We start from the raw sequence: 25668 nt of genomic DNA, 5'->3' as shown, positions 1-25668 counted from the left end.
TGGTCTTGGAATGTTTCGGATATACACTTTGGAAAGAATTCAATAATTATTAAAAAAATTAGAATCAAGGTGAATCAATACAATTAATAGGTATAAAATCAAGGTGAATCAATAAAATGAAGGTGAATCAATAAAATCAATGTGAATCAAAATTTCCTAAACAATTTTAAAGTTAAAAATTATTTTACTAACTTATTTAAATCAAAAACATTTTAATTTCATAAGTAAATTTTGAATTATATATAATTAAATATAAAACTTATTCATTAAATAAAATTAAGACAAATTTTTTTTTTAATTTTTTTAAACTAAATAAAAAATTATAACTCATTTTTAATTATGAATCAGAATAGAAATATATAAATATATAAATATATAAATATATAATAATAATTATTAATTTTGTAAGTGAAATATATAAATATATAATAATTATTATAAATTAAAACACTCATTTTTTAATTTTTATAATTATTATATAAATAATAAATATATTTATAATTAATATATAATAATTATTATACAAATATATAAATATATAATAATTTTTATAAATATATAATAATTATTATAATTATTATATAAATATATAAATTAAAACACTCATTTTTTAAATTTTTTTGTAAATATATAAATATATAATAATTATTATAAATATATAAATATATAAATAAAAAATTATAACTCATTTTGTAAGTGAAATTATTTTAATTTTTTTAATTAAAATTATTTTAAATTTTAAAATATGAATCAGAATAGAAATATATAATAATTATTATTCATAACTCATAAATTATATCAAAATATATAATTATTATTATTCATTACTCATAAATTATATCAAATTTATGATATGTGAATTAATTAATATCCTAAAATTTTTAATTTTTGGGATTTTTAAATTTTTTTGTTTTACTTCCGAAATCTGGAAAAATTTAGAAAAAAAAATATTTCGGAAATGCATTTCCGAAGCAGGGTAAAGTGGGGTTTTCGCTGGGGGTGACCCCATAGGAAGGTGGGTAAAAAAAAACCTTTATTTATAGCTTTGACACATTTACATTTATAAAGAAAGATGATTCATATCATATGTTTGTATAATATGTTATTCATAAAAATTGTTTCATATTTTTCTTTTCAATTTTTAAAAATGAAAATCAAAACTTCTAAAATTTATTTTAATTTTTTAGTTTTCAATATTAAAAATAAAATGTATGAATAATTTAAAATTCAAGACAATCAAACAAATTTTATAATTTTTAAATTTAAAATTAAAAAATAATTTTACAAAATTAACTCAAACAAGATTTATTCTGTTTCAATTTTATTAAGAAATTGAAAATTACTTTTAGATTTTTGAGAGAATAAACTGATATTACTGTGTTTATTTAAAAAGACTAAACTAAGTTTTTACTCATAATATCCCTCTAAGACGTCCCTAATCACTTCAAATACACTCAAAAGAGCCTTTGAAAATGGGATGAGTTTGTTGAATGTATTTTTTGCTGCACTTCTATGAAGTTAGGTTGGGGGAAGTTTCATGGAACACAACTGGACATTCAACCCATACATGCTTAGTTGTTGGTATAAATTCCTCTGTCCTTTCATTAGAGCTTCTTTGGTTTTGTTTTGTCCTTTCATTTTTTTCTTTAGGATAAGAAGAAAAGTATCTATGATTTTCATTAGACATATCTAGGTTTGTGAAAGCAATATGATTGTAATGTATTGATGTACCTTCTTGGAAATAGAATTGTTATATAAACTTTTGATGTGAGGGTGCGGGTTGTTCTAATACGGTTGTGCGAGATTGATAAAAGGTTAACACTTCAACGTCTAAGTCGGCGAGCTAATAAAAATGATATAGTGAATTATGAAGAGAATTATACATTTTACTTTTTGGCCGGTGGTTTATATGTAATGGGTGACAATTAGGCCTCTGCAATATGGGTTTGTGGCTTTCTCAAAACAATTATACCCAAGGCTTGTAGTGGTGTGAATTGTGATGCATGGGAAGTCTTTCAAGAAACTAGGACAAATACCATTAGTCTAGAGAAGTGAAAGAGATTTGTGACTTGAAATTTCACTCATAAAGCACTAAGACAACTTTTAGTGAAAGAAGAATATAGAAACTAGTGGAGGAGAGTAAAGAATGAGAAAAAAATAAGAGAAATTTGAATTCTGTTGTGTTTTGGAATGAGTACGAACCTCCTTGTAGTGATATATTTGTGGTGGGGGGAGGGGCAATTAGGGCAGCATATTCCCTTCGTTGGGCATCTGTCACATGAGGCTTCACCCAAGGTGTGTCCTTTACGTGGTACAGAGGCTTGTCCTAAGCAGAGACATGGATAATGTGGTATATTCAGTCCCTAGGAAATAAGTCAATCGTTTTCCCCAATCAATGGGGAGCGGTTACCACTTGATTCCCTAAATTCTAGGCTCATACACCTATATAAATACCTCAACCTTAACATTGATGTGACATATTGTAAACACATACGACCACCCATAATTGACACAGAGTTTCTCACCTCACGTGAGCTTACTCTCTCACCCTTACAAACACCACCAAACAGGGCCTTTTTTTGGTTCGGGAAAGCCTTAAACCACCAGAAAAATACTTAAGCCTTTGGCTACCCCTAATAGCTTAAGTGTATCATGCATTATGTATTTTTGGACAACTGTTGTGGCGCCCACCGTGGGGCCCCTGTAAAACTAACTTGGGCTACACCTTTCGTTACAATTACCACTTCAATATTCACTTCCATCTCCACTCCTAAATCTAATTGTTCCCAACCATGGTTGCTAAGAGATCATAATCCCTCACCTCGGAGGACACTGGAGGTATCAGTGACTTTAATGCCCTGGCGAAGATGCATGTTTCCATGGGCAAACTGCGCCATCAGAATCAGAGTCTAGAAGACAAGGTACTTAACATCCAACAACATCAACAAGAGGTTAACCTTTCATAGGAAATGGAAGTGTTGGACCCCCATCCACTTTCAGAGTCGTTGAGGGAATACCTCATAGTCATTGAGAGAATATCTCGTCCGTTTCAATGAATATACCATAAGGGTCGTCCACCCAAACCAATAAATATTCATGGGAGCATTCCACAATGGTCTCAAAGTAGAACATTTCAACAAGTCTCCCACCCATAGGTCAACATCTTCCTTAGCAAAAGTGGCCACGAGGGCAGAATGTTACACAAAAGGTGAAGAAATCAACGCAAATAAAAATACATGAGATGTTATAGAGTGTGTTCCTAGCACTGAAGGTTCACAGCACCCACAGAAGAGCAACTATACCTCATGTATCAGGGAAAAAGTTGCATTCAAGCGAGTAGGAAATATGACAGATAGCTTCACGCCCCTGAACACTAATCGCAAACAGATCTAGCTGGAGGTTATCCACTTGTATAATATCCATGCGCCTTCAGCCCAAAAAGTAGGGTCATGGGACCTTAGTCAGGAAGATGGTATAAGTTCCACTACGTTAAAGGGCATCACACAGAAGACGACTTCCAACTCAAGAAGGAGATCGAGCGATTGATCCAGGAGGGACACCTCAAAAAGTATGTTATAGGTGATTCCTCCCAAGGTGAGGCATGCCCAACTCCCGAGGGTAGAACGACGCAGAAGCCTAGGATCCATGAAAAGGAAGGTGTTATCCAAAGATGAGGGCGATAAGGTCGTACGTCATACACTTAATACAATTGCAAGAGGATTCGTTGGGGGCAAGGAGACTAGCTCCACCCAAAAAAATTATGCCTGCTAGGTATTGAATACATAGGATCTCCCCAAGGGGTTAGAGAAAGGATAAGCGAAGACGCCAGAGACCAAGATCTCATTTTCATAAAAAGATGTAGCATGTATCCACCCTCACAATGATGACCCCATAGTTATCATTGTTAGGTGCGATGACTAGGAGATCAAAAGAGTTCTCATGGACCTATAGAGCTTTGCAGATATCCTTTACTTGGATGCATATGAGAGGCTCCGCCTTAACCCTAACGACTTAAAATATTTCAATGATCACTAGTTGGATTCTACGATGAGCTGGTCAATTGAAAGGATACATAACACTGGGGACCACCTTTGGAGTAAGAGAACAAGCCAAGAAGATAAAGGTCAGGTATCTAGTTATAGACATCCCCTCTTATTATAGCATGATTATAGGGAGCCCGAATTTTGATCAGCTGGGCATCTCCTTGTCTACTTTGTATTTATGGATGAAATACCTGATAACGTGTAAATGCATAGTGTATTTGGACTTGATTTGCATTCATCTTTAGTGTCATTTTCATCTGTTTTTGTAGTATTATACTGGTATTTACTGTATGTTGCAGGTATTCGATTCCTATGACTGTTCGTGCGATAAATTGGTGCAAAAAGACGAAAACTAGAAGAAAAACGGAGAAGATCGCAAGTGTGGCAGTCTGTCCGTCAGCATGACGGTTGTCACCCATCAGGGTGGTCAAACCGTCATGCTGAAAGTCAACAAAATGAAGAAAACAAGCTCAAGAAGGGCGACGGTCAAACCGTCATGAGCCTAACGTCTGTCACATGCCTCAAGCTAGGTGACGGATTGACCGTCAATCGGGTGATGTCTGTCACCCTGGGATTATGCAGAAAAATTCGCAAAATTATGTTTTCAGTCTTCCATCACTTCCTATATTTTCTCCACATCCAAGACCCATTATTGGAGGAATTTTACACTATATAAAGGCATGGAAGTTCAGTTTTTGGCAGCCAAGTTGATTTGAATTTTTTAAGCAGAAAAATCACTTTTGTAAAAGTACTTAATTGCTCACATCAAATGATAAGCACACTGTAGTTTTAAACTCTGCAATTTTCCAGTGTACTGCTAGATCGTTTATTACTCAAGCTTGCTGGCATTATTTTTTTGGAGAGTATGTTTCTCCTCATTTGCCATTATAAAAAGGATGGGGAAATAAACACAAGTAAGCATATAGACCACGTGATTGCACAAGTAAAAGGAACGAGTTGCCTTATATACATAGTCTAGAATAAAGCATAAATGAGCAAGGCATAAGACCATACTTTTCTCCACATATGGGAGTATCTAGTTTTGAGATAAAATGGTAAGTAAGCTTTAGAGGACTTCCTCCCCTTGATTATTTCTCAAACAAAGCTCATATATCTTTGAAGCTTTATATATCAATAGGCACTACTAGAATTTACTTCTTTCTTGTTGAGATCCCTTTCAAGAGAAAATCCTTAGGAAATCTTTGGAAAGTCTCTTTTCAACCTCCTTGATGTTTTAGGTCTTAGATTATTATTGGGCTCTAGGCATTTTGTTTTTGGCACCCCTTTGCTTAAAACTCAACCAAGGTTAATAAAAATAATTTTAATTGACTAAGCAATTGTTAAACCACTTACTAGAGAATCAAACATATTTTTCCAAATCTACATGATTTTCTTCAATTAGAATTTGATCTTAAACTTTATATTTATCTTGAATGTGTTCTACATCTTGATTTTTATCTTCATCTTCTAGAGTTGTCTTTTCCAGAGTTCTTACACAATCAACAACGTCTAATTCTACCTACTAGGGCTAGTTCAACAAAGATAATATGTATGATTTATTCTATATTCATACATGAAGATGAGTTTTCCTACGCGATTGAGTATGGAGCGTATATTGGGCCAACAGTCATACATGGGAAGTCGTGGGACTTAACTGTTAGAACATAGTTTGGTTCTAATCATATCTTAGTGTTTTGATGATAACAAGTAAATAAATTTTGTATAAGTAAATATGGTACTCTAATTATATATTTCTTATGTCAGAAGATGTCCTAATACAAGTACTATCTGAACTAAACATTATGCAAAGCTGAGCAAATATTGAAAAGGAAAGCTGCTGAAAGTTCTAAGAAAGAAACTTCTGAAAGCACCAATCGCAGCAGACAAACTTTATTAGAAGTTATATTCAAATTAGAACAGAAGTTACGAACAGATACAAAGTTCTGAATCATGATAAGATTTCGTTAAAAATATGATGATTAGCAAAACGGCTGAAGCACTAAAATGGAACAATTCCCAAGGATGATTGAAGAAGCAACACACATGCAGCGCATTGGAGAAACACAAAACAAAAAGCAAACACGCAAGTATTTAATGCTCTCTCAAGATCAAGATAAAGGACAAATATTCAAAGACATATATACAAGATCACTTGGAAAAGAAAAATGTGTATGGTGTGTGCATCAACAAAGAGCTGATATATACAAACTAAAAGAACGCCAACACAAAACGATGAACTCTTGCGCTGAAGAATAATCATTTTCTGAGTTCATAGTTTTTGTACTAAACACTTAGTGAAATATCGCAGTTGTGATTAAAGCTTTCTAGAAGCAAATCTTAAACACTATTGTTAACTTGTAACAGTTCCTTGAGAGACCAGTTGGGTCAGATTCCTCAAGAGGTCTAGGACTAATTTAGTCTTAGAGGTTTCCAGATCAATAAACTTTATATCTCGTGGAGATCCCTGAACGGTTTATTGTAACACCCCATATTTTTCCTTAATTAATTTAAATTGAAATTAAATTATTTGTTGGAATTATTTGACATTTTATTGGATTTATTGGAGAATTATGGAAAAGGAGGTTATTGGGCTTGGTGTCGTGTTTAGTAATAAGGGGGTGCTAAATGTTAGGCCCTTACTAAAGTAAATTCTATTTTTCATAAAATAAGAAAAGAGGAAAATTTGGAATGAGAAGCAAAGAGAAAAGAAGAGGAGAAGAGAAGAACGTGAAAGAGCTGAAGAGCATAGGAAGGGGAAGAACCAAATCAAACTCTAAGGTAAGGGGGGACTCTTCCGATTAATCTCTTTTATCGATTCATGAGTAGTAGGATTGAATTGTATGTTGTTTGATTCGATTGGAATATGTTAGGTTTTGGGGAATTTTGGGGTTTTGGCAAGATTTGAGGAAATGGAATGATGGTCATTGCATATGGTGTTAAATTGTTTCTCAAACAGGTTTGTGTTATGTTATAACATGTAATTGATGTTGTTTGTGTATTAGAATCAATTTGGTATGAATTGAGTGGAATTAGAAATGGTTAGATATTGTCAAAACTGTGTTTTTGGGGTTGCAGGTACGAGGTAACCGGTTACCTGGAGAGTGGTAATCGATTACCTGAGGTTACGTTGACGAAGAAGTGTTGTTCGTTGTGAAGTAACTGGTTACTTCAGGTGAGGTAAATGGCAACCGCTGTTGGATTTTGTGTTATTGTTGTTGTCTGGGAGGCAGTAACCGGTTACTTGGATTGAGGTAACCGGTTACCGCTGTTACGAATAGAATTCTGGGTTACTCTGTCAGGCAGTAACCGGTTACTTGAAGTGAGGTAACCGGTTACCGCTGTGTGTTTTTGAAAAATAATTATTTTCTACAATTCGTAACTTTCAAACCGTAAGTCCGTTTTGAGCGCCGTTTTGTGCGTTGAAAAGATAATTTGATTTTCTACATAATAAATCAATTTAATGAGCATTAGTTTAATGAGAATTAGCTCTATTTTATTTGGAAATCTCGATTTAATTCCTTATGGTGTGTTTTCTACATTATGTGCATAATTGTTGAAATGTGACAATGTGGTGATGTTGTATTTTCGGCGTGAATATATATAATGTAATCGTTGATTTGTATTGAAGTATGAATATATTATACTTGGCGTTGTTTCCGGTGAGTTGTGTTTTGATGATGTTGTTTACCTTAATCAGTATGGCTTTTGGTGAGTTTGTGCATTGTGTACGTATATTGATAAATGTGACAATGTGTATAGGTTGTGTCAACATGTTCGTAATGAAATGTTGTGTTCGGTGGGAACAATATAATGTAATTGTTTGGATTATGTTGAGGTGTAAAAACATTATCCATGATTGTTGTTCGGTGTTGAAATATGATAAAGATTGTTCATATTGTATGGTGTTGGTGATTAGCATGCGATAGGTGATGCATGCATACATAATCATGATTGTCGTTGTATCCTGGTGGTGTTGGATCAGCGGTAGCTAATTCCCATTGTGTGGAATTATTGAGTGGAGGTAGATGTATCCTTGATGATGGTGGATCGGTGAGATGGGTTAATCCCATGGATTGGTACCACATGCATGTAGTTGCATTGCATTAGATTGTATATATGGTTATAACATGAATGGAAGGTATCCAATGTTATAATATGGGGTGATTGATTTAATTGGTGTGTTTGATGTATTAATTGTCGAATACTTGAATATATTCAATTGGGTGAATAATATGTATGATATCTTGTTATTTGTGGATTTATAACATTGATTAATTGTGAATGAGATGCACCCTTACTGTTGATATTTTTTTAGATTAAGGAGTTGTAGCATCCTTTTTACATGTTTACTCTAAAATTATTTTATTATTCTGCGGGGTTTAGTAGGGTGTTACATTTATTATCTAGTGTGAGTCACAAGCAGTTGGTTTGTGCAAGGTTGTTAGTCACAAGAAGTTGGTTTTTCCAAGGTTGTTAGTCACATGCAGTTGGTTTGTGCGAGGTTGTTAGTCACAAGCAGTTGGTTTGTGCAAGGTTGTTAGTCACAAGCAGTTGGTTTGTGCAAGGATGTTAGTCACCAGCAGTTGGCTCATGCATTTGTAATCAAGTTTGATTATAATGGATTAAGTCCTCAATGGAAAGAGACAAAATCACCTTGGCGGGTGGACTGGAGTAGTTTGAGTTGCAAACGAACCAGGATAAAATTGTTTGTGTTTTGTGTGTTGTTGTGAACGAAAAAGAAACCACTTATTCAAACCCCCTCTTTCTAAGTGTTTTCATAACCTTCATTAACTACACCTTCTAGGTTTCAAGGAATCAATCACTCACTCATGTTAAGGTTGTTATGTTCAAGGGATACTTGATTCTCTCAGTGGATATTCTTAGGGGCTATACATACATTAGTTCCACAATACTGAAAGACAATCAATAACACCAATCAATACACTTATATAAGTATACAACAACTTCTAACCACGCGTGAGCTAGATCTCGATACCCCCAACAACCTTCAAGCCCTGGCAACCCTTATCCAATAGGGATTGTCAATCATTGGTACTTTTTTCGAATACAACATATATACGCAAGATTAGATAGATGTGTCTTACATATGAATATTTATCATTTATCTCAAACAACTTGAAATATATGCATGTAAAGTTTCACTATGATCCATCATTATGCTAGATGGGTACGTATTTTTTTAGTTAAGGTACCTGTATTCCAAATTCATTTTGTCAAATGGATTAAGATACTTATTGATCATATATATATATATATATATATATATATATATATATATATATATATATATATATATATATATATATATATATATATATATATATATATATATATATATTAGCTAATGTTTATTTATTCATTAATAATTTAGAATATATTGTGAGTTAGTGTATATTTAGCATTGTCAAAGTATCGGGTTGTTGTATGTGGACAATTGTACAGTATTTAGGGTAATTTATGTTGAATAAACAACTATAAACACAAGAGAGCGGTGAATTGTGAAATTTGAATTTCAAAAAGGTTGTTCCAAACACAATTGATTTAAAACAAATAATGTTAGAAAGAAATAAAAACATAGAATAAGCAACGAAAATGATAAATGACCTAATTATAAAGAGATTAGGTAAAAAAATATAACACCAGAGAGTGTCATAGTTCGACCTTAAACCACGCGGCCAACTCCAGTCCCCTAGAGTTTCCTTTTGAGATTTCCACTAAAACATTAACTTGAACTTTTACACAAGGTCAGTCCAACAACCAAACAACTTGGTTGCATTTGTTCTTTGTTTCACATATTATTGTTCTTGGTATGGTAGATATATTACCAAATTTTATAATGAAAATATTTTGGTGTGATTGAACCTTTTTCAATTTCACAACAAGTGGTGTCCACCATACGACAAAGAGATTAAGTTTACAAGTGAGAACGATGAGTTCTAAATGTGAAAACGAGATGTATTCCAAAGACAATGATTTTGAGTTGTAAAAAGTGAAGATGCAAGCAATCCTAAATTAACACAATTGTGTTGAAGTATTGAATGGTGCGATATCGATATTTGCAAGCCTAACACGCATAGAGAGACTAAAATGATGGGTAAGGTCAAGAGTGCCCTAATCTTGTGCCTTAGGGATAAAGTTTTAAATGAAGTTGCCAAGAAGAATGCAGTTTCGATGTGGTAAAGGGTTAAATCATTGCATATGACCAAGTCTTTGGCTAATGGCTCCTAAGCCATTTTGTTTAAGGACGCGAACATGAAGGTTCCTTTTATGTGTTCATGTTATTCACTTACACGCGTTAATATTTTATGATGTCTAATGGAGTGATTTTGAATTTCTATGAAAAAATAAAAGGATTGGTGAAATTGTAACAAAACAATGACAAGAAGGAATTGATAAATAAAGACAAGGGAGACGCCACACTTCTAATCTAAAATAATAAGCCTTATGGAATGAAGATCGACAAAAAAAATACGAATTCTTGATAAGAATGAATTTAGTTCAATCCAAAACCAACAAGAGTAATGCTCACAAAACTCAAAGAATCAATAATTATGTTTAAAACCACTCTACTCATTTCAAATGGTAGAAAATAAATCCAAAGTGAGGCAGTTAACATATTTCATTAGATCATTAATAATTTGAAGAATATTAAGGTGAGAATTAATGATAAATACAAAGCAAATATATCGTTTAAATCCTTCAACGATGTCCTTTATGGTAAAGAATATACCCATTGAATAAAATCTAGACTGCCTTGAGATAAAAAAAAAAAATTGAAAGGTGAACGTTTTAAGATTAAAATTGATAAGTGAGAAAAAGGGATGACCAAATCCATAAAATTTGATAGTCAAGATTATAATATTTATTTGTAAAAAAAAATTCAGTTCATGAAGAATTTTCCAAATAGGGTAATAAAGGTTTTATTTAGATTGCAATTGATATGTCCTAAGCCTTTAATGCAACATAATATATAGTTTGAAAGACAAACGAAATTTGTTGTACATAAACATGTTTGATTATATAAACTCTTTCTATCCAATATTATAAGAGAAATTTAATTTTTAGATTCATTGAGTAATTAATGTATCTAGTCATAGACGAGATATATTAATTGTTCAATGAATTTAAAAGGTGAATTTCTCTTATAATATGGGACAGAGAGAGTACTACACATATGATATTAAAGATTTCACATTGTAGAGTGATCATGACTACAATATGAGTAGTACATCTAATATTAATTAGATGATACACCAGAAGAAGAAAAATGTAACTAATATAATCTTAAAATGATCAAACTTGCATGTTACTCCATTTCATTTTACTCATCCATCCAAAAAATAACCTACAAGTTCATAAAATTAACTAACCAATAATCTTTTAAATTGATTTAAAACAAATAAATGTTTTTATAATGATAATAATATCACTAGAATTATACAGAGATAACAATCTCACCTTTAATATACAGCAGTAGTTCCGATAAAACATTCTATGAACATTTTATCATCAGATCATTATTAATAACGAGGCTCAAATCCAATAACAAAATCATGATAAATTAGGAAATAAAATACAACAGACACGAGTACTATATACTAAAACAAAATTGCAATTACGTCATTCTCTTTGATACCCTAGCCTCAAGTAAGAGTTGCATTAGAAATATCAATTTCTAGTTTTCTTCTTGCCTCTTTTCTTTGCATTAACCTCAGGCCCCTCAGCCTCTTCAGCTTTCTGCTCAGCTTCTAATAAGGCCAGCTACAGTGATAAAAGAGAATATTATAATTTAACAAATAAAATAGTAAGGAGATAATTTGTGCTTAGGTGAATATGTAAACATGACAACATTACCTCGTCAAGAATAGGTTTTAGCTCCCTGTATCGAGATTCTGCAAGATCAAAACCATCTTTGCGGAGTTCCTATCACCCAGAATAATTTCAACACAAACACAAGGTATTCATTAGTGTGTAATTTTACCTGTTCATGTTATTTGAGGAATTCATGATAGAGTGATTTAGATTTTATCTCTTTAATATAATAATAGTACATAATGTGTTTTATTTTGAATTCAAATTATATATTGTAAAGCACTAATGGTTGAATTGTTGTTTTTTGTCTATGTTTTTATCATTTTTCATTTTGAAAACGGTTTTTGATTTATCATTTACCATGAATGTTTGACAATATATAACTTGGACTCAATGAAATCCATCATGTAGTATTTATATTAAAGAGATAAAATCTAAATCAAGAACTCTAATAACATGAACTATAATGAAAGAAGGACGAGAAAAGTAACAAGAACTATAACACCTATGCCCGCCGTTTCTGCTACAGAAATAGGTGGGTCCCACATTGGTCCCTTGCTACATGTGTCAGGACAGGTATAAATCTAGAATATATGCGGCTCAGTCCAACTCTTGAGAGAGATTTTACAAGTAACAAGAGATGAAACAGAGAGAGAAAAGTAAATGAGAAAAAAAAACAGAGGGAAAGGAAAGAAGAAAATTGACTGAGGGAAAACAGAGAAAAGAAATGAAGGAAAAGAAACAAGGGAAAAGAAAAAGCTTGAAGGAAGAAAAGATGAAGAATGAAGAACCACAGGAAAGACAAAGAAGTTTGACGAAAGAGCTTGTGTTTTGAAGGAACAGAATGAACAGCCCCCACAGCAGAAAGATGAGGAAATTGGTATACTCAGATAAAGTACCAAATTACCCTTAAAATGTTTGATTTTAAAGTGTAATTTTGGTTTTTACAGCAAAAAAAACAGTGGTCCAAAACCCGCTCAAAAACAGGACCTATGACCCTGCAACCCAGAAACCCCCCTAGAGTGTTGTGCCCTGTTTCACTCCGCTCCCAGTCTCTTCGCCGCAGACAGACTGGTAGTGACTACTTATAAATCTTTAGAAACTGCTTTTTATTGTTATATATTTTAGAGGCTAAATAAACAATAGAGAGATACTTGAGGGACGAAATTGGGGGTTTACTCACACTAATAATGTTTAACAAACTTCTTTTATATAATTGATAAGATTTGATTATTATTTTAAAATAAGATTTGATTATTTTTTTAAAATAAGAAATTTATCTATAAGAATTAAGTTAGTGATATTTTTGTTTAAGTGCTTTCTGTAAGAATCCTTACGCAAGAAGAATTTAACATTCATCATTTCAATTTGCAAAAAGATCAAAGTTCCCGGTCATTTAACCTCCCTAAAATATTACTTGGATGCAAATCAAACAAAAATTTTGTTATTCATGTATGAACATGGACTTCACAGATTTTAGATGAGGAAAACAGAAAGACCCACTGAATTCTTTCTCTGTTCCTCTTGAATACATAACAAGATGAAGAGTTAATAGTACTGTTAATACTTAAGTAAAAGAAATATAAGAAAGGAAGAAACTAGTCGTGCTACTACCAATCATATAGCTTTACGGGGAAAATTAAATAGGAATATAACAAAGAAAGAAAAGAGATAACATACTTTTCCAGTGTGCTGAGTGTGTTCGTGCGCTGCCATTTGCCAATACATATTTGTACGCTTATAGAAATCTCTCAAGGATTCACCTGCCTACATGCAACAAGAAACAATTAAGGAAGCAGTGGAACAAAGAAATATATTGATTCAAGCTCAGAGATGCTTTTGTAGGCAAAAAGATAACCAGACACAATCAAGAAAGGTAATAGAGCTCAATAGAACAAAAAATTTATAAAAAATGCTGGCTGCAATATATAATCAACTGTGTAACATGTCTTTAATAAATATTGATAAACTACCAATGGTGTTCTCTGTGAATCTGACAAGCCAAGGCTGGCTCTGATTTGCTCTATCCGTAACCTTCTATCTTTCCTACGCAGATTCTTTACTCCTCCCTTGATTAAAGCAACAGCATCTCCCACCTGAACTGATGTACTCTGAACCTATTGACCAAAACGTAAAGCCAAATAAATAATGCAGAAAATCTTTTGTTTCGAAAATAAACTGCTTGGTTGTGGAGAGTTAACCGACCGCACATATGTTTGACAGTATTTGTATAGAATAGCTATTACAAGTTTAAGGAAAAAAACTAAGAAATGCTCAGTGTCTATCATGGATTTTAAACTTGGGCAAAGATAAATATCATGTTGCAGGTTATTGTTTCAAAAGGTAAACCTTTGCCTATCAAATTATTTTAGACTGAATTATTAAGAATGCATCATTAAGTAGCAAATTCATTAAGTGGCAAAATCAGTCGTGTCTTAGAGAGAAACTCGAATGTATTCTCATTGTACACCTTTGAGTGGTAATATAGTGCAAACTTAATGTAAAAAAGCGTTTATAAGGTATTTCAATGTTCTCTTACAAAACTGTTGCCCCACATTAGATGAGAGATGGCCTAAACATATATTTATAAGGAGAGTCAATCCTCACCTTACAAGTCAATTTTGTGAGATTGAGTTAAGCTCAGCCCAAATTCTAAAACAATATGAGAGTCTGGTTACAATACAATACCGAATCTATTTAAATAGAAAAAATTCTAGACCTAATATACTTTGCTTAACAGGTCATATACTATAATTTAAAAGTAAATATGAATATTACTATTTACATTCAATTATTTACAACACTTAATGGTTAGAATATCAACAAAAAAAAGCTATCAACAACAACCAAGTGAACTGAAATGATATAAGGAAAGTGAAGACATAAGAGGCAGAATAGTGAAAAGATAGTGTATTTTTGTTGTTTTATCTTTCTTCGTTGTAACGGTGTGTTACAACAACAATAGGGACTTTTTCCATTATGTGGAGTCTGATAAATAGATCAATCAACACTATAAAGCCCAATCATGTATTCGGCTCACACTTCACAGAAAGACTACTCTAAAATTCTTTTATTGATTAGGCATAGAGTTTCTCTTGGTGTCCCTCTACTGGACTATACTCCATCTAGTCAACCCTCACTGTTACATAAATCTAAAATTGGGGGTTTTTAATTCACTCATTTTTCTTTTGTTGGAATTATAAGATTATGAGATTAGAATGGGCACCTCATCATCTTCATCATCATCATCTTCATTCTCCTCACTTGTACCATCGTCCTCATCTTCATCATCATCGTCGTCCTCATCTTCATCATCATCATCGTCACCCTCCGAAACTTCCACCCATTCAGATTCTGATGCCTGGACGGAAGAAAAAAGAAGTCAGATTATAGCAGATAAAATAAAAATGTGTAAGTAGTAAGAATATATCCACTGTTGGAATTTCCGCCTTAATTGTGTCACTTTTGCTAGCCTTCATTGCAGCCCCCAACACCTTCATTGTGTTGGGTTTGAAGGGGTGGATTTAGTCCCACATTGCTTAGAGATATGTCATGTGTTGTGTTTATAAGTGAGGGCAATCCTCACCTTACAAGTCAGTTTTGTACGGATGAGTTAGGTCCAATCCAAATTCTGAGATGGTATCATTGAGGCCCAAACATGAGGGGTTGTGTTGGAATTTCCGCCTTAATTGCAGTCTATCCCTAGTCGCCTTAATTGGGACATTTTGGCTAGCCTTCATTCCAGCCTCCAACACCTTCATTGTGTTGTGTTTATAAGTGGGGGACAATCCTCACCTTACAAGCCGGTTTTGTAGGGATGAGTTAGGCCCAACCCAAATTCTAAGATAATGTGAATGTGACAATAACTTATATACAACATCCACCTTTGGCAGTTCAATTTCTTTTCAAGATAATGTCAATATGACAAATTATCAATGAAAATAAACTTAGTATGGTATAACTTTGTCAAAATGTGGTGTGAACTAAAAGATCTAATAAGTACCGCAGATTTTGTTAGACAGCCTTACTATTACTATTATTATTATTATTACTACTACTACTACTTAGGGGAAGTGATGGAGTGCCATGTATCCTTGAAACTGGGAAGGATACTATTATTCAGTAACATAGCAGTAGCAGAAAATTTTGATCAGCTAAGTAAGAACTCAAAGTCTTTCTTAATCATAATTACGTGTTAGAAACAGAGACAAAGAGCTCCTAGAAATAGAACTGCTTTAATTAGAAGAGCAGAAAACTTGTGTTAAAATGTCAAAGTTTAGGTACATTTCCTAGAAATGATACATCGTCAATTGTAATAAGTGGTATAGTGTATGCATCTATCGGCCAAAAGAAGTAGTCGAGGAAAGACACAAACCGGTATAATGCACTTCCATTCATCAAGTTTGCTAAGGTTCAGAGAATACAAGTCGTCAAGAGTGATTTCTTGATCTTTAATCTCCATCATGCCACCATATACATATAATGTATCTCTTCCAACAGCCATACAAGAATTAATTCGTCCACAGGGTTTCACTGCCTAGAAAGTTTGGAGAAATTGAATTATAAATAAATGAGCAAAAATAAAAGCAGTGTCATTCGATAGTGTCATAACTTATAAGAGTTTTGATCCAAAATGAGAACCTCGGGCAAAGAATTCTGAATGTCCAATTTAGCACCAGATTCCTTGGACTTCCCTTCAGGTTTGTCAGCAACAGTCACCTTTGACGCAATATCCTGGGATATATCTTCAATGCTGCTTTCTTCGAACTCTGAATCCTCTAGTGATTCTAACTTCTTCTTGACGCCGTTGGTACAATTTTGTTCAGTCTTTCTTAACTGCAAACCCATTTCATTAGGCAACAATATTATTGCAAATAAAATAGCCCAAAAAAACCAATAAATTGGAAGTATAAATGTACAAAATATCAAATCTACCTTATCTTTTGTTGATTTATCCTTTCTTAACTCCAGAGGATACCTATTACACAAACAGCATCAATAACAAGCCAACTGAGAAACATTCATATAAGAGAGCATCTTAACTCTAATCAGCATATGCAGAAAAGATCAAATAAAAAATTAATGCAAAAATTACAAAGCCCAAGAGTCAAAAGCAAATGGAAGATTGATTACATAAATGACAACTTTAGAAAACATTGTAATTATCACTGAAACAATATAGACTTACCAGCGGTTGGTGTCTAACTGAAAGCCATAAAACTCATTTAAGAACAAGCTCATCATTGCATCACCTGCACGATTTTAGAGCAATTAGAGGAAAAAAAACTAATCTTACAGCAACCATAAACTTATGTCCGCTAATAGGGATTCAGGGATAAATTCCTCAAATCCTTTTTTTTACCCGTGGTCATTTTTAAGGGTAGTGTTATGTTTTTCATTCTCATTTTGTTATGTTCTTGCTCATAAAAAATGGTCTTGTTCTTCTTCCTACTTTTGGTTCACTTCTGGTTTGTTCATCTTTGCTTAAGTTTTATTGCTCTATTTAGGTTTTTTAACTAGTAAGTACGATGGTCTTATGAGCAATTAGAAAAGGAAAAAAAAAAACTAATCTTACAGCAAGCATAAACTTATGTCCGCTAATAGGGTTTCAGGGATAAATTCCTCAAATCCTTTTCCTTTTACCCGTTGTCATTTTTAAGGATAGTGTTATGTTTTTCATTTTCATTTTGTTATGTTCTTGCTCATAAAAAAATGGTCTTGTTCTTCTTCCTACTTTTGTTCACTTAAGCTTTGTTCTTCTCTGCTTAAGTTTTATTGCTCTATACTTTAGGTTTTTTAACTATTAAGTATGATGGTCTCTTTAATTGTGTATTTTTTTATTTTTGCGTATTTGTTTTACTTTGTAAACTAATCCTTAGTATTTGCAATAGTGGCTATTCTACTATCTTTTGTACCACTATAGAATTTTAGGGAGCCGGTCCTACACAACGTTATGTGAGATTAACATGGGCATAAACAAACAAATACACTTCCCTCAAAAAGAATTAAAGCTGACTGTCGGATCATATTAATTGTTTGCAAACATTACAAAGGCTTCATTGATTAAATCTCATGCAGTGTGTACCATTCATTCAATTAAAAGTATATGCAGATGGTTACAAATTGCAAAAATAGTCATGAAAAGAAAAAGCTACCTTCAACTTCTATATCCACAACACCACCAAATAGCAGAGCCCTCCTCTTATGAACGCACATGGAAAACCCTGCACGAGGACCAGGAGGCATTCCACTCTTCTTAACCTATTAGGAAGGAAGAAAGAATTGTTAAATAAACTTTGGACTGTGAAATTGTAACACGGTATTTTTCTGGGGTTCTAGGGGAGTGAAGAGGGTGAAGGGGAGAGAAGAAAAAAAGAAAAAAAATCACATAATTAATTGAAGCTCAAACATAGAAGTTTGAGCTGCTGCTCAAAACTTACTAGGGCCATTTTCGTTACTAGGTAAAAATCTAAGCCAAAAGAAATCTTAGACGTGCCTAGGAAGACGAATATACAATTTCACTTAATATTTAATCTCCAAACCACAACCTTGTTCCATTCCCAAGTCTTAGGGTCAAGGGACCACATGTCTGAATGAACTATTCCTTTCTCAGAGGCACTCTTGTCAGATGAAACTTCTTTTGAATAGCCACCATATAAGAAAATCTGCAATATGAAAGGAACTCCGTTAAAAAAGACAGTATCAAAAGTCCTTTAATTAGCCACCGTAATCAATCATAATGATGAATCGGTCCATAGGGGAAATTTTGACAATATTGAAAAACAAAAGCATAGCTATAAGTAAATTAAAAACAAAAAATTAGCTTCATATAAGAGGATTAGTATTGTACTCACATCATCTTGGTAGACAAATAATTGAAAACCACTACGCCCACTTGGCCACATTGCTCCAGGCTTAGGCTTGATTTCTTGCCACTACAGCACAAAATCAAATTGGTGTTAATCGCATAAAAAAATTATATCAGCATTATTACATCATACAGCCCGACATTTTGGTTATGTGATTGGAGTGGCAAGTAGTACATAAACATAATAGGACTCAGCATAGTATGTATTAAAATAAGTTTACCTTAAACTGATCAAGGTCAAACACAAATAGATCATTGTAGTACCTGTAAAACCAAATAAGAAGTGGCATAGAAAGGCCATTAGTTCCTATGGGGTAATGCTTCATCATTTTACTCACAAGCCATCAAAATTTCAAAAATTAGTTAAATATTTGAATACTACCATATTCGTATATACAATTTTTCACAACATAATTTTAACTCACAATAATAAGCAAAGAATGTAACCTCTAGAGCTACATAAAAGAGAACTTCGATAATGAAATAAGATCGGATTGAAACAGAGAATTTGTTCTGTAGATTCTATATTCTATTCATTTCTTGCAATAACAAAAGAGCAGAAATGAAATTTATCAGGAAAAAAAATGACTACCAATTCCACTTCATAACTTCTCCTTCTCTCTCCCTCCCTCTCACTACTAACCTTCCTTATTCTACTTGCCGGAACTTAAAATCTCATCTTAACTTATTCACATCATGCTTATTAGTAGATAAATTTAATTTCTGTGGGCCAAAACAACCATTCCAAATACAACTACAAACCATAAGGATAGAGAGATAAATCACATGAGTCCACTTAACCACAAATGTTGTGCATCTACAATTATATACAGAAATGTGGCATAAAAACGATTTCCATCACTTAAAACCAAAACTACGAAATCAATGTTTTAAAGCTAGCATTCACTGGCAAATAACACATCCAAAGAAATCATGTAGCTTAAGTTAATAAGAAGCTCAATCTCTGCTTCCATATTTCATCAAATGAAGGGAAAAAATTGAATGCAAATAAAAAGGAACAAAGCAATGTCAACAACCTCACTTCTCTAAGAGTGTCATAAAATCCACCAAAAAGAATAATCTTGTGCTTGTATAATACCTGCAAATGAACCAAATAATGTGATCAAAAACACGTGATTAAGAAAAAAGACTCTAATATAGAATTCACATATTAATCTTTGCTATATATGGAGTTTACTTGTGCAAGTCCCCATATACGTATCATATCCATCTCCACCCCCAAGTCCCCAACTAGTTCGAGTCGAGTCAGGTGAACCCATATAAGGAACAAAGTTTTTTTTTTCTTTTGCAAGACTCGAACCCTAGGTCTTGCTCAAGGGGGACAAAGATCCTTGCCACTTGGACCAACAAGCATTAATGGGTTTTAACTTATCCTTACAAGACAGGCTTGTAAGGTGAGGGTTACACAAGTTTATAAACACTACACAGGTCATATCTCTAGCCGGACTAAATTCACCCCTTAATATCCAACACCATGAAGGCGTTGGCCTGTTGGGAGTTGCAATGAGGGAAACTCAAATGCCGTAATTAGGCGGCTAGGAGCGGACCGCAATGAAGTCGGAATTTCTAACAGTATAATATATACATATATATAATAGCACAAACAGGTTCCTAGTTAAGATAGCAATAACAAGAAAACGGTTCATATGATCACAGATACGTTGGAGTTGACAGGCTGTGTTTATCAGCAAGAGAGTTTGAATAGAGAGAGATAGGGATAATGCTAAAATATTTAAGGCTCTCAGTGATTATTGAGCAATCCAACCACTTCAAACATCAACATATGTAAAACAAGAAGTATAAAAAGATCAGAAAGAATGATCAGTGTTCTACAATATATAGAACATAGTTGCTATGTCTTTGGTTAGGAGGATATAGGATAAGAAGTTTGTTAGGATAAAGGATGTGCATGAGTTAGTGACAATAAGATAAGGAGAAGTTAGTGTATTAGGATATATGATAAGGAGTTTGTTATGATAAAGGGTAAGGAGGAGTTAGTAACAATAGTTGATTGGTAATACAGTAAAGTGTAAAATAGAAAAATAGAAAAATAGAAGGATAGAGACGTCATTCAGATGGGTTAATATTATGTGACTAGTGTGGTGGCTCTGTTGTAGAAGGTTGGAGGAGAGTTTTCTCTTCTACTCTTAGTTCTTACCTATTTTCTGAATAAAAGTGTTCTTTTCTATTCAATTTAATACTGCAGTCAGCAGCAACAAATGAATCTACACCAATGAGGACTAATAATTTAGGAACACAGTTGCAATCTCTTAAGAAATGCTAAAGAATATGATGAATTACTAAGAAAAATGAAACAAAGATTTGATAGCCTTTTCTGCAATTCGCAAAATGAGGACAGGTGGAAAAATAATTAAAATGTGCAAGTAATCAAACCTTGCAGCTGTTCAAATAGAAATTAGTGTAAAGGAAACTTTTTTTGTGTAAAAGAACTCGAACATACCATTCGATGTCCCGAGCGCGGACCAGGACACCCTTTTAAATTAAGTTGTTCCCACTGATTAGTTTTCAGGTCCAACATCCAAAAATCCTACACAAATCAAAATTCAAAAGCAGTATCTCCAAACAGTCAAAAATCAGTAAAACAAATCATATTTTTCTTAACCACAAACAGAAGCAAGGCAATGCAGCTTTAACCTTGTAGTGATGGAACCTCTCTTGATTTGGAGATGTAAATTCACCACCTGAAAGCACATTCAAGAAAGATAACTTGACACATAAGTTTTCAGGTGTGATCCACAAATCCACACAAATATCAAAGAAAAAGTCAAACCAAATTACCAAAAATATAAACATAATTCTTCCAAGCAACAGCCTGATGAGCACTGCGCGGAGGTGGACTATTAGGACTCGAAATCAGTTTCCATTCCAGTTTCTCAACATCATAACGGTAAAGATCACCATACACGAAAGTCTGCATAGATTTGAATAAATCGTGATGGTAAGTTGCAGCTACTTAGACCTTGTTTGGATAAACAACTTATACTTATTTTGCAGCTCATAGCACAAGTAGTCACTTGCAAATAAAAATTTTCCATAACACAAGATAAAATCAAGTCAAATTGTTTTCATACAATTTATAAGATTTTTTCATTAGCTATCTTGAAACCTTACTTAATTAAGTTGAAACCAGCTTATAAACATATCATAACTGTTTTCGTAAATTCTCTCAAATAGTGTCACATGTGCTTTTGTGAAATGATGAACTCTGTTAAATGTACTTGGATTTCAACCCCAAAAGTTAGCTCAAAGGGAGAGGTTGCCTTCACATATTTATACACCCAACAGCCTGGGAGCCTAAACAATGTGGGACTTCAACAAAACTTCAACAACACAAATACCAACTTCAACAAACTCAAAGAAGTCAATTCAAACAGCTACTTAAGACCTGTTTGAATAAACAACTTATTTACAATTTATAGTACAAGTGCTTAACAAAATAAACATTTATGAATAAGCTCGCATAAACTGCTTTTATAACAAAAGATAAAGTACATTCAAATTGTTTTTATATATATTATAAGTTCTTTTCACTATCTATCTTGAAGCATTTATAAAAATAAATTCAAAAATACATTAAAAAAAAAGTCATAAGTTGTTTTGATAGTCTCCCAAAAAATTTCACAAAACTTATGGCAGTTGATAAGCTCAAATAAGTCATCTACATAAGCTGTAATCAAAAATCAGAAATATTGAAGAATTTATAAAAATAATTTAATAAATCCAAAAATATATCTAAAAAAAGTTGTAAGTTGTATTGATAAAGTCTCTCAATCAGTTTCACAAAACTTATGGCCTTAATCAAAATCAGAATGTTCGAATTCAACAAAATAACAACCCTAACCTTGTTCCCGTTGTAGAATTCACCTCCATAGAGAATCAACTCCGTCTCTTTCAACGGATTAACAGTGAGCTGCACAACCAATCAAGCAAGTAAATCAGCATATAACAAACAACCAAATTCAAAATGCAAACTGAACAATAAGAAACTGAGCTAACAGCGCGTGTGCCGTTATTTACCGAGCAATTAGAGCGAGGAGAAGGCGCTGGAACGTTGTCTTCGACGTGAACTTCCTTCTTTTTAGCTTCCTCTTTTTGAATATTCAACTGATTCAATGAGTGTGAAGTGAACGTTATTTAGGTTATTCATTGATCGGAGAGAGAAGAATGAGGTAGTTATGTTACCAGAATGGCGTCGATGTCGTCTTCGGGGGAGAGCTTTTTTTCCTCCCGGCGAGCTCGCTTCACGTCGGCTTTTGCGGTTTTTTTCTCTGTTTTCTCTTTGCCTTTGCCAGGTTTCTTTGTTTTCTTCCCCATTTTCTTCTTCTTCTTCTGCTTCTCCTTTGTTTTCGCCGCTGTAAGTCTAAACCCCTGTTCCTGTCGCTGCCGCTATAAACCAAACGTAGAAATGATCCTTGTGCTTGCTTTCATCCTGCGACGTCGTTTTGGTATCAGTGAGTATAAATAAGCGCAAAACATTTTGTAAATTTCTTTTTTTTTTTTTTTTGGTTACAAAAATATTTTGTAAATTTATCTCCAAAACAATATACTATCTACCGATCTAGTATCTATGACAAATGAATCTGCTATCTACTACGTACTACATACTAACTACTTAAATACTTGTCCGGCCTTATAGATAAATTTATTTTATACGATATATGAACTGTATTTAGACATATTCATCATAATTTAAAATTAACTATTAATTTTAAAATAAATAATAATTATATAAATTCAATTGTATTATAAATCATTAAAATAATTATTGTTTAAACTAAGAGATTAAAGGTAGTGCACTGACAGTGTAAAAAAATTTTACACTGTCATCCAATAGAAACAAATCGTTTTGCCATGTCATATAAGTTTTTTTAAAATTACAGTCTGACTTGTCCTGATTTATGGTCGTGATTGGTTGACATTGTAAAACTTTTTTACACTGTCAGTGCATCACCCATTTTCTCTTAAACTAATACTATGTATTGTATCGATAGTGATCTATTAAATAATAAATTTATTTAATACAATATAAAACTTATTTATATAAGGTTTTTAATTATAAAATAAAAAATAATTATCATTCAAAAGGGGCCTAACACCCTCCCTCTTATCTACTACTACTACTAATAATAATAATAATAATAATAATAATAATAATAATAATAATAATAATAATAATAATAATAATAATAATAATGATGATGATGATGATGATAATAATAATAATAATAATAATAATAATAATAATAATAATAATAATAATAGTAATAATAATGCAAAAAATTACTTGTGAGATGAAGAAATAAAAAAGGAAATTTTTTTTTTTGGTGTTATCAAGGGCAAAAGCCCAAAAAGAAAAACAAAACTACAAACCAATAGATCTAGCTACAAAGATATCATTGTCTTTCTTAAAAGGCAACAAAAGTGAGTTAGGAATAGCATAATGATTCAAGAAGTCCTTTGACAAATTTTTACTATGCTTTGCTAATAAGTTGGCACGCTCATTAGCCTCTATGTAGATATGGCAAAGCTCTTTAGTATCAACTTTAACATCAACTATTGAATATGTCTAACCAAGTTACACTTTCTAGCCTTATTATTACTCTCCTGAAGCTCCAACAAATTACTCTTCTATTGCACCAGATTAATAGCAGTAATAGAGTCAATTTCAATTTTCACTCTCTTATAACCACTATGCACTACAAACTTCAAGCCTTCATACAATCCCCACAACTCTGTCATCAACATATTGCATTTTCCCACAAACTTAGAGAAACCGCCACACCAACTACCACTGGCATCTCGAATAATGCCACCACATCCAGAAATGCCACCATGATCTCGCGCTCCATCCACGTTTAATTTCACAAACTCATGCCTTGGCCTATGCCATTTGATCAAACTCTCCATTCGATTGTATGACGAGAACTATACCAGACCGATTAATATGAAGGATATTATTGAGGATAGAGTTCGGGAATACAAGGTTGCTTTAGAAATTTTGATATTTTAAAATAAGGATTGTCTTTCAAATCAAGAAATGATACATGGGATAAAAAGATTATTTGATGCTATAAAAAATATATTTATAACAAATGCAAAATTTGAAATGATTTACTTAATTATAAAATGAACAATAATCATATAAATTTACTTGTATTAAATAATTATGAAAAAAAATTGTGAGATGGAAAAAAATTAATATTTAAAAATAAGGATTTTATCTCTCAAACTAAGACAATATTTGATTAAAATAAAATAGATATTGTGTTCATAATGACCCGTAGAGTTCGATCCAATTAGGGATGGTAGGCATACATAAATCTGTGGGGCCCACACGCACCCGAACCCGAGTCAACCGATGAAAACTCAAGTTGACAAGGTTCGAATGCCACCCGATATTTCAGGTGCGGATTTGGGTAGTGTGAAACCCGCACTCAAAACTCAAAATCACACCCGCTTAGACATTAAATTACATGATGGAAATTGTAATGTTGCTGTTAGAAGGTTGTAGGAAATATGATGGAAAATTTCAATGTTGTTGTATTTTATGTGTTTTGCTGCGGGTTTGGGTGGAAAAACCCAAACCCAACGGATGTGGGCATGAGTGTTATTTTGTCACTCGAATAGCCTTTGGATTCGGGTTCGATGGTGATTTTGGGTGCGGGTTTGGGTAGTGTGAAACCTTCACCCGACCCTAGCCGTTGCCATCCCTAGATCCAATTCTCACATTTGTAAACATTTAATTTCTGATGGCCAAAATCATCCATGCATAAAACACACTATGATAAAACACAAGAAAAAATATTCTTTGGAACTCTCATCCTTCTAGTGTTGATGATTATCTTATTTGTAATATCTCGTGAAGAGAAATCGTGAAACAAG

The 25668-nt window shown here is 32.9% G+C and overlaps 1 protein-coding gene across 1 annotated transcript; it reads right to left on the bottom strand.

Annotated features, from left to right (window-relative positions):
- Window positions 1–11449: 11449 nt before the first annotated feature.
- LOC131643337 (uncharacterized) lies at window positions 11450–23188 on the bottom strand. Its single transcript, XM_058913535.1, has 20 exons — window positions 22969–23188; window positions 22804–22890; window positions 22628–22696; window positions 21565–21697; window positions 21421–21467; window positions 21227–21313; window positions 19782–19843; window positions 18966–19008; window positions 18731–18811; window positions 18425–18541; window positions 18032–18137; window positions 17065–17128; window positions 16812–16854; window positions 16518–16712; window positions 16252–16413; window positions 15103–15237; window positions 13850–13993; window positions 13557–13643; window positions 11919–11987; window positions 11450–11825 (listed from the first exon to the last, which is right to left on the bottom strand). Exons 1-20 carry the CDS (start codon window positions 23098–23100, stop codon window positions 11733–11735), a joined length of 1956 nt encoding a protein of 651 aa, XP_058769518.1. The 5' UTR covers window positions 23101–23188; the 3' UTR covers window positions 11450–11732.
- Between the last annotated feature and the right edge of the window lie 2480 nt (window positions 23189–25668).

Source organism: Vicia villosa, linkage group LG1, assembly GCF_029867415.1.
Source record: "Vicia villosa cultivar HV-30 ecotype Madison, WI linkage group LG1, Vvil1.0, whole genome shotgun sequence".
Lineage (NCBI taxonomy): Eukaryota > Viridiplantae > Streptophyta > Magnoliopsida > Fabales > Fabaceae > Vicia > Vicia villosa.
The sequence above is the reverse complement of the archived record's forward strand: the minus strand, read 5'-3'. Positions and strand labels throughout refer to the sequence as shown.

Bases quoted from the DNA above. Each gene is read 5' to 3' on its own strand.
- LOC131643337 (XM_058913535.1), bottom strand. From the start codon at position 23,100: ATGGGGAAGAAAACAAAGAAACCTGGCAAAGGCAAAGAGAAAACAGAG. The intron at 19,009-19,781 runs GTTGTTGACATT...TTGGTTTTACAG, and splicing joins GACACTCTTAGAGAAGTGAG to GTACTACAATGATCTATTTG. The intron at 11,826-11,918 runs GTAATGTTGTCA...TTATCACTGTAG, and splicing joins TAAAACCTATTCTTGACGAG to CTGGCCTTATTAGAAGCTGA.